The sequence below is a fragment of the Mustela erminea genome, chromosome 4 (assembly GCF_009829155.1).
Source record: "Mustela erminea isolate mMusErm1 chromosome 4, mMusErm1.Pri, whole genome shotgun sequence".
NCBI lineage: Eukaryota > Metazoa > Chordata > Mammalia > Carnivora > Mustelidae > Mustela > Mustela erminea.
In genome coordinates this window covers 68710242-68720437 of record NC_045617.1, presented here as the reverse complement: position 1 = coordinate 68720437, position 10196 = coordinate 68710242, and the positions used below count along the sequence as shown (strand labels likewise).

The window sequence follows — 10196 nt, the reverse complement described above, 5'->3', positions numbered from 1 at the left end:
TCAGTTCTAGCTGACTCCCTCTCAAACAAGCAGGGGTGTTATGCATAGAACGACTGCACAGGAAATCTGGTTTTGCCTTCCACCACTTACATTTTAAGCAGAAATGCCATCACTACACAAAACCTACAGGAATCCCACTCTGAGTAATTAAGTGACCAACCTCTTAAAAACTTGCCAGAAGCAACAGTGTCTATAAAAATCGATTTAGTTTGTCAGTTATTGACTTCCACCTCTGCATTTTAAATTAGGATTATTTGGAGAAAAATAAGTTATCCCATCATTTTCATGGTCACCAAATAATTACCGAAACAAAGGACTGAAATGGACATTTTAACGCAGTGTCTCAATGATGGGAAAATGGGTTAAGGTGAGGCATGCATTCCGTCAGAGATGTGTTACAGTGAGGTCCTTTCAGGCTGCTGCTGGTGAAAGCTTTGTGAAGTGTTTCCTTACTTGAGACATCGAGCTGTTCAAATCCTAGGGTGGGCGGAAGAGGTCTGGGCTCCACAGGGAAGCGGTTCATTTTCTCAAGTGAATCATGAAAATACACAGGAAAAGCAGGAAAGCAGGACGCCTAATGATGTTCTTTTTTTTTTTTAAAGATTTATTTATTTATTTGACAGAGATCACAAGCAGGCAGAGAGGCGGAAGCAGGCTCCCTGCTGAGCAGAGCCCGATGTGGGGCTCGATCCCAGGACCCTGGGATCATGACCCAAGCAGAAGGCAGAGGCTTTAACCCACTGAGCCACCCAGGCGCCCCGCCTGATGATGTTCTTTACCACTAATGAGAAACTGTCATCTTATCTAAATGAACCAAAAATGCCATTTAACTCATGACTTGCCCAAACTCTACCCCCTTCCGAAATTTATTTTTATTCCAGCAACCTGGTCACCATGTGTAAACAGTAGTCCATTCTGAGTTTAAAAACATAAATGCTGAATATGTTCCCTTTGTAAATTGTTCTTTCCCATTAAGGCGGACAAGGACGTCTTTCTTTAGACACGTTTTATCTTTTATTGTGTTCTTTTCTCTACACGCAGAAACGAAAATTACAACAACTAGAAACACTGTTCTGCTCTTTACTTGCTAAAGCACAGACTAATTTCGTGGAACAAAAGTCTTCAAAAATCATTTTTCATTATAAATTTGTTGAAAAACATTGATATTCAAAACATGGTTTTTCTGTGTGTACAAAATGTCACTGTTTTATTTATTTATTTAAGCAGCGACGATGGTGAAGGCGCCGATGGCAATCTGAGACGCAGTGTTGTCAGCCGCCACCACCGATGATGCTGGGCACGCAGAGGGTTCGGAGGCCTGACTCTGGCTGCTGCCTTCACAGTTTGCTGGCCTCGATCGAGTTCTGTCTGTTCCCACACGTCTGTTTTTCTAGAACCGATCCCATGCCCACTAACAAACAAGTTTCATTGTTGAAATGGCACCTGTTATTTTTTATCATCAGCAGTTGTGCAAAACCCAAACATTTCTGTATTTAATGATCCGGAGAGGAGTCAGACACTTCATGCCACACTGTCATTCAATTTCCACACAGAGCCTGGCTGATCTCAGCTTGCGCTGTTCAAGAAGGTCTTTGGAGCACATTAAAATAAACAAGATGTGTCGCGTGACGGGGAAACTTCAGTTTGAGACTCAGTTGGGCTGATTCAAATTTGCTGTCATAAAAACAGCTTCAATTTTATTTTCCATAGTGTGAGCTTCACCTTTCAAAGTGATTTGAAAACTGGCCTAAAGGAGAACTTCAAGAACCTGAAAATCTTGGCTATTTTGGCTATGCTTTATACTTTTATTTTTTTCAAATCAAGACTACTCTTTGTGTTCCAAATATTTTGGGATAAAAATTGCCTTCAAAAAGCAATGTTTCTTGTAAGAGTGCATGCCACTGAAGTTCTTGTTTTTAATTACTGATCTGTGTCCCAGGTAAAATAATTTATAAAATATTACACTTTAAATGAAGATGCCCAAATCATGCAAAAAAAAAAAAAATTAAGTGCCTTGCTATTATTGGGAGTTCATTATGAAGTGGATAGCCTAAGTGCGTTTGCTTGTATGAGAATAAACATTTTATCAAGTACAACTGTGCAAAAAAACCCTGAACTGATTTGTGGGCACCACTAGGAGTTTTCTGTTGCTATAAGATACTGCTTTATCACATGCTTCTCTGAGCTCTTACAGAGAAAGAACATGTTCAATCAGGCCTGATGGGCTTGCACTGACCTCAGCACCGGTAGCATTTGTACAAATTCCTCTTCCGGACTGGCCCATCCTGTTCACTAAAGCAGACTAATTTGGTAAACACCAAGCCTCAAAGTTTCCAATCACTAACTCCCGAGAAAATTTTCTACAGTCTCTTGTGGAAAATTAAAAAAACGGCATTTTGCTGACACGCAAGGCAGCTTCTGCTAGCAGCAGAACTTTGACGATTGCCAAAATAAAACACTGAATCAACCAGTACTCCAGAAAGACAGAAGGGCTGCTGTGTGATTGCGTCAAGTGTTGGTCCCACAGAAGCAGGGTCCTCATGAAACAGAAATATCCAAACACTTTTAAAATCATCTTTATTTTGGTTGCAAAGATACAATTTACTCATGTAGTATTTTATTTGTTCCCATTTGAAGTCTCATAGCTTTGCCATGTAAAACACTGACTTCACTATCCAACTGCTATGTAAGAACGTTATAAAATACAAACTGTAAACTAAGATAATCCTCTTTACAGTATTCAGATTAGTGCATTAAAACAACATTGATTTAAAAAAGCAAGTGAGTTAATTGGCAAAAAGATCCAAGTTGTTTTCTAATGAAGGAAGGTACAAAATGGTATGCAAGGTAAATATTAAATTTTAAGTGTTAGTGCTCAAAAACAATAATTCTGGGAAAGTTCCTTCCCCAAAGTAATTCTGATCCAAGGATACACATGTAGCCATTACTCTAAGGGACTTAAGGTAATTAATTTTCCACAGTAATAGCTGTGGAAGTATACAACAGAATAATAAGGTGGGGTCTTCAGGTTCCTAATGCAGTAAGTATGGATTTTTCATACTCTTCCTTCAAATTAAACATTTATAGTGACTACACATTCCCCAGCAAACATGAGACTTACACAGGGCCTATGTAAAAACAATCTATCCTTAGTATTTTACTAGGCAATCTACAGCAAATGCTTAATATATACACATCGGGAGTATGAGATACTCTAGGAAATTATTCACTGATTTCATTTAGAGTAAACAAGGGTCTTAAGAGAAAACCAACAAGAAAAGTTAAATAGGTAATTTGTGCTGCTATGAACCAGGGAAAACAAACAAACAAACAAACACCACAAACAGGTATGATAATTTTTTTTTAATTATTGAGACTATTTCCTCTGCTGACCCAAATCAAAATTAAATTTGAGATTTTTAAATGAAGGAACCCAAATCTGGGTATACATCACTCTGTGAGAGAGACGCCCATGAAACACATGCACACCTTTACATTTACTGATTCCAAGAACTAAGTCAACAGGTAAATAAATTATAAGTGAAAGGCATCTACAATGTGGACAAAACCTCACAGTTATTAGATTGAAAAGTGTGGAAGTAATGCCAGCAGTCATACTGAGAAAAACTTTCAGTGTTAGAAAATACCAGATTGAATCCAAAGGAAAATTTCCCCCCAAATGAAAATAATGAAGTCTGGGAGCCATCCTTAATGGAGTAACTTAAAAATAATAATACAAAAGCCCCATGATTATAGGAATCTTCCTACGTAATTTAGAGAATGTAGTGCAATAGCGCGCTCCTTTATAATTTAGCCTTTGACTTTCCATATGATGAGACCGAGAATTACAACTCCGATGACAATGATGAAAATGATGATGCACAGGGTTTTTCTGGATTTGCGCTGCAGATGCAAAAACAAAACCATGTTTACAGGCATACTGGAGTGTCTGCAGCAACTGAAAATCACTTGCTCATTTCTAGAGTAGAATCAATAGTAATTAACTGCCCTCAAATTTTGGGCTGTGTTTTTTTTTTTTTTTTTTTTTTCGCTTCTCAAAAATCTCTTCAAATACAAATGGCACCATTCTTTCAAAAAAAGTCTTCCTGAACTAATGACATAATTCAGGGGCCAATTATTCCCTTTTTGTTGATCATATTCCTGGGTGTGGTCGGGCTTACAAAAGGAGACACAGAGAAATGAAAATTACTGACTTAAGCAACAGACTGAGGTAGACCTCTGTATAAAAACTAAGAACAGCTTAAAAGCTAACTTTTATCAAAGAGCAGCTCTTTAAAATGAGTTCTCTGAAAATATTAGCAAGTGTAAATGTTTGGGCATTTCTCCTGAAGTAAATTTATTCGGTTCCAAAATTCCCATTCTTAAATGTTAGTGGAAATTGCATTTAAAATTTCAACATACAAATGAAAAACAAAGAGCTAAAAAAAACTGTAACACAGTCATTTAAAATATAGAGGTTAAAAGTTTTGTTCCATTCTTCATTCTGGCCCAGCAGATTTCCTTAAGGGCTTGCATATCTCACAGCAACATGCAGGAATCCTTTCTCTCTCTCTCTCTCTTTTAAAGATTTTATTTATTTACTTGACAGAGAGAAAAAGCAAAAGAGAGCATAAGCAGGGGTAGGGGCAAAGGGAGCCGGAGAAGCGGGCTCCCCACTAAGCAGCGAGCCCTAAGAGGGGGTGGGTCCCACATGATCTGATTGGAGGCAGATGCTTAACCAACTGAGACACCCAGTCACCCCAGAATTCTTTTTCTTACAAGGCTGAAAAGTTTGTAAATTTTCTTTGTCAACACGTAGTACCATAAAATTTATGGAAAGATAGGTTTCCGACTGAAATTCTCCTGAAAACTATGATGACTTTCAGTATACCACATACTCAGCAATTTTTTCAATGAAATATTCCTTATTATGTGAAGAACAACTTTCCTAGAGTTTCAGTGTCATCTTGCCTACATATTTTCCCCAGACGCCACCTGAGTCCCATAGACACATGTGTAATACACCTGTAAGAACAATGCAGGCCTCCCCCTCCAGGGGATCTGTAGACACATACCCAGGGCATCCTCTCTTGTGTGGGATGGTGAGGTCCCAGGGTATGGCAATTGTAAGAGTACTGATCAGCTTCCCTTCCACTCATGGCTCACACAAACTATTTAGAAGCACCATATTTCACAGAAGCATGAGTTTACTCTCAAGGCTTCCAAGGAGAACTAGAGGGAAGCTGCTTTTTTCTCCAGCACTCATGTTGCATGGCTCTTCCCTCATCTCTCCAGGGTCCATGGGATTCAGTATTGGGCAGCTCCAGATCTGGAGGTGTGGCTTGGAAAGATGAGCTCTTTTCCCCCAGGGTGGCTGTAGGATTTGCCCTTCCCCGAGGAAGGGGAAAAGTAAAACTTGGAGATGTATCTACATCTCTCCAAAATCCAAAGCAAAACAAACTCATGTAAACCTAGTTACTGATAAATCCTGCTAAACACTACATTTGAGTAACTGCAGAGATTTATAGATTATCGTGTGTGTGTGTGTGTGTGTGTGTGTGTGTGTGTGTGTATTCAATTACTCATGAATGATCCCTATGGTCTGTGACATCATCCTGAGCTGCACACCTGAATCACATGCACACAGAAGGTCAAGGTGAGTTAGCATTATTACTTCACTGAGGACAGATAGCTGTAACTCAGCAGTGTCTATACAACTTCACTCTTCTCCATGTATCACTAAGTACACAGTGATTTGCCTAGGGGAAAATGGCACTGAAATGAAAGGGGACTTCTGAGGTTAATGAGAAAAGTGAAAAAAAATTGAAAATATCTAAGATTGTGATAATATCTTAGGTATTTTAGAAGAAGGCAACACGGTCTGAGAAAATAATTATGAACAACTATAAAAAGTGGAGTGTTAAGAGGTAAAGCAAATGCTGTGGTGGTATTTAGGGGTTCCCAAAGAGCCTGGCCTCATTCTTACTGTCTACATATTGTATGCTATATGCAGAGTTCACGGTCCTAATACCTGTGTAGTACTCTGATATCCTTTCTATCTGTCATGTATATGGACTCCCTACATTAACCTGATCCCCTGAAGAAATCAATTCATTCCTGGTGAAGGGTCTGCTGAATGCCTATGATACCCAGTGATCAAGGGCACTTGAAGGGAATATAAGTTCCATAGGACCTGATGAGAACTCTCTAGAGCACAGATCTTTGCCTTCTTACTGAAGAGTGCCACAGACAAAAAAGAAAGAAAAGGTGGAAGGAAACAGTGAGAGAAACAGAGGAGGAAAGTTATCAAAGATGTTTCTGGGTTGGAAGGTCACAATAGTATCAGAGACCGCCAACTGTCAGAAATGCCTAGAGGTGTCTGTCCACCGCTCCTCTCAGGTGTTTAGACATTGAACTTCCTATCCTGGGGCCACAATTCTGGTCTGATCCTGAGAACAAACAAGAAACAGGCTAAACCCAGTTTTAAACGGATTGGTAGATTTCTGACCGGTCTTTCATGGGATTTTAAATTTTAACATCTCTTGCCACTTTATACCTGATCAATCTCTCTCTCTCTCTCTCTCTCTCTCTCACACACACACACACAGGTTGGAAAGCCTAAATTACAAGATAACTAACTCACTGCGGTTAATATTACCTGATATTCTGCTGCCCTTGACAGCTGCTGGTTTGCCTGCTGAACGTGCACGTCTGCATTCTCCACGTTGGCTTCTATGCTGTCTTTAAAATAAGACACACACACACACGCACAGCTGTTAGATGTGTGTTGGTGTCCCAGTAAGAGAGCTACCTAAGTCAGAGACTTCATGCAACATAAGACCAAACATGTTCACTATTCAAATGTTAACGCTGGCAGTATACGGGCAAAGCTGAATTTCTTTTTAAACTGGCTGAGTCTTCCCTACACCATTCCTCAAACGATCCAAACAACACACAGATATTTGGAAAGAAACTGGATCACTCGTATTATGACACAATTCCAGTTCTACCTGGTAACCCCTGAAAAGTACTATGCAGTCTGTGTGCTCACGGTCAAGGCAGCAGCAGACATCTAACAACTACTCCTGAGAGTAAACGCCGCCTTGAAAACCATCATTTGCTCATGGTCATCACCAACCTACTTGCGGGCTGAAACCAAGCCCTCCCTGAGGGCTCAGGCAGCCTTCTTAAGTGGCGACAGTTGCCCTTCCCTCGCTGCTCTGGCGGAGAGGGAGAACCAGTGGCACCCCACAGCCTGAGACCACAGCCTCTCCCTTCTCTCCACCAACACTCAGCTTAAAGCTCACGCTTGCAAATGCCTCCAAACCCTTGTAGCAGACATTTGAAGAATGCATCGCTTTTCCTTTATTCTTTGAATATTTTAGCTTTGGATTCAATGATGGACCCTTCAATGCTTCTGTTACACACACTGCCAGTTTCTCAAGCCAGCTGCTGACCTGCTAACACCCAGCTTTCTCACGCCTTGACCACACTTTTTCAATGACTTCGCCTGTTTCCCCATCCCAGCCACCTACCTCCATGATCATGTCCCAAGCCTCATCATTACTGAAAACTGTAACTTCTCTATAAACTCACTTTCAAACCTCACTCTCCGAGCATCATCCGCTGTCTAGCACGCTCTTTCCGACACCCTGACTTTACTGACCCTACCGCTGACCCTTCATGCCCCTCATTACACTTCATGCCCTCACCTTCCTCCTGACCCAGCTTAGATCTCCTGGGACACCACGGAGCCATGCTTTCGTGCACTCGCCATCGGCTCCCTTGCCACCTGCTTCGGTCAGACTTATGTACAACACCCCAACCTGCATCCTCCTCACAGCTGAGCATGGGTACAAAAAAAAAACAACTGACATTGATTTCTTTCCCTTTGAATTTGTGACTGCCAAGCAAGCCTCCTTCATGTCAAATGACACCTCACACTTAACATGTCCCCAAATCGTTGCTCTCCATCCTTCCAGACCCTCCAGTTCCTCATGGCCCCATCTCAGAACATGGCAACATCATCATTTCCCTGGGCTTGTCCCTAACCTTACGAGCTGTCCTTGAATGAATTCTCTCTCACACCCACATCCAGCCGGTCACCCAGTCTTCTTGGCTCTACATTTTGCAGCTGTCCAGAATTCCATCGCTTCTCACTGCTTCGCTGCTTCCATCCCGATTTGAGACAACACGCTGCCCGCCCTGACTCCTGCCATCACCTTGGAAGAGGTCTCTCTGCCTCTGGTCTTGTCCCTTTATAGGCTGCTCTCAAACTCACAGCCAAGGTGAGTCTATTAAAACTCAAGTTGGATGACAACACTCCTCTGCTCAAATCCTCTTGTGGCTTCCCATCTGGTAATAGGAATGCAAGTCCTCACCAGGGCTCAGAGCCCTGCACAGTGCCGAACTTTACAACGTCATCTCTGTCTCCCTCTTGCTCGTTTCACTCACCAAAAATATCAGACGTGCTTCCACTGAAGGCCTTTGCACTTGCCGTTTGCTTTACCTGGAAAATTTTCACTTGCTCCCTTAATTCCAAGAAGTCTTCACTAAAATGTTATCTGTCAGTAAGGTCTTACTTGACCACCCTAGTAAAGCAGTAACATTCCCCATCCCGCTACCTGCCTTACTTTCCTGAGAGCACTTATCGGCATTTACTTACTTTTCTTTCCTTTTGTAAAAATTCTCTCTCTCCTCCAATTAGATTACAAGGTTCATGACGGCCAGGTCTTTTACCTCTTGTTTAACTTCAGCTCAATCCCCAATGCCTAGATTTGTGCCTGGGTACAGCAGGCACTCAATAAACATGTACTGGATGAATGAATGAATTGGTTTTTGAAATCTTACCCCATGATCTACTGTGGCTACAGAGAAGGGTTAGAATGGACAAGTAACATCTGTGGCAAAATATAGGTCCAAGTATTTCAATGAATATTTTCAAATGCAGAAAATATCTGAAATCTATCTGTGGACATATCCACTGATATCTTTGTATTTCTAAATGATAAAAATGATCAGGACACTCATCAGTATCAGTTGACACTCATCAGCTGACAGTTACACGTAAACTGAAGAGCTACTCCATTTAAAACTTACAGGGAGTCTGTCACTGATTTTTTTTTTTTTAAATTTGTAAAAGAATTCGCATCTAAGTAATATCACTGTATTACTGTACTGAAAAGACACTGGAATAAATGATCACCAAACGGCTACCTATCCCCTCTGGTCTAAAAGATAAGGTCGCATGTTCAATTATAGAGCACAGGTTTCCCAGGAAGTGGCTGGTGTGACGAGAACTGGTAGGGGCTGAGATGGAAACCAGGGGTCCAGCAAACAGGCAGCAGTGAGACTGCACACCACCTCCATGATCCTGGCGGCCACAGGCTCTGGTGAGATTCATTTCACAAATAAATGAAGCTGGTTGATTTAATTAGTGGGAGTCAAAGATAAGATCTGTTTCAGATAATGCCAAGGGTGATGCTTTGTCTGTTGGTAGAGCCTGTGCTTTTAATTCCAGGGGTTCCTGGAGAGACAGGGGTCACTCTTGCTTGAGACATTATAGCAGGTAAACTGCATGAAGCCTGCTCCCACCCCAGCAAGGCTTACCTATCACATCTCCTTGTTCGTGGATCATCATCCCCAAATCTTTAAATATTTCATTAATATCCATAATATCAGCCTGAGAGAAAGAGACATATGTTACTATAATCAGAAATTCAGCCCCAATCCATAAAAGGGGAAAATTAACCCTCCCCCCAGAAAAAACCCAAACCACCACTTAGACACAAGTGAGAATGCATCTAGGCTTAATATATAAATTTTGGAACTATCAGGAAACAATGTGATTAGAAGCAATCTTAAGGAAGATGACCTTGAATAACTGGAACCAGTTCCTTAAAAGTAAGTTTATAACATTAAAAATACCAAGCAAGGCAGCATGGAAACCAAGAATCTGTAACAGAGAATGGTCCTGGGTCACTGAGTTTTTGTTTATATAATCTGATAGTCTGTTATCACTAGCAATAGTATTTCCTCGTAAGAGTATAAAATATCATTGTTATGATTTATTTCTAGTAAAAACTTACATATCAACTTGACATTATAAAAGTATAAAACATTAAGTATAAATTTTAATTAATAAATTGGATTATGCAATGGAATAGTGATGAACAACTTTTAACTTCTCTTTTCTT

The 10196-nt window shown here is 40.7% G+C and overlaps 1 protein-coding gene across 3 annotated transcripts in view; it reads right to left on the bottom strand.

The window, feature by feature from the left end:
• Window positions 1-991: 991 nt before the first annotated feature.
• Window positions 992-10196, bottom strand: part of STX7 (syntaxin 7) — a 47042-nt gene continuing 37837 nt past the window's right edge. For 2 of the 3 annotated variants that reach the window (XM_032339498.1, XM_032339499.1), the window contains 3 exons: window positions 9610-9682; window positions 6659-6741; window positions 992-3903 (listed from right to left, as the gene is read on the bottom strand). In XM_032339498.1, the coding sequence (XP_032195389.1) occupies window positions 3811-3903; window positions 6659-6741; window positions 9610-9682 (249 nt within the window). In that variant the 3' untranslated portion in view covers window positions 992-3810. Of the gene's footprint in view, window positions 3904-6658; window positions 6742-8681; window positions 8868-9609; window positions 9683-10196 lie in introns of those variants that run through there. The other variant, XM_032339500.1, reaches the window with a different exon arrangement.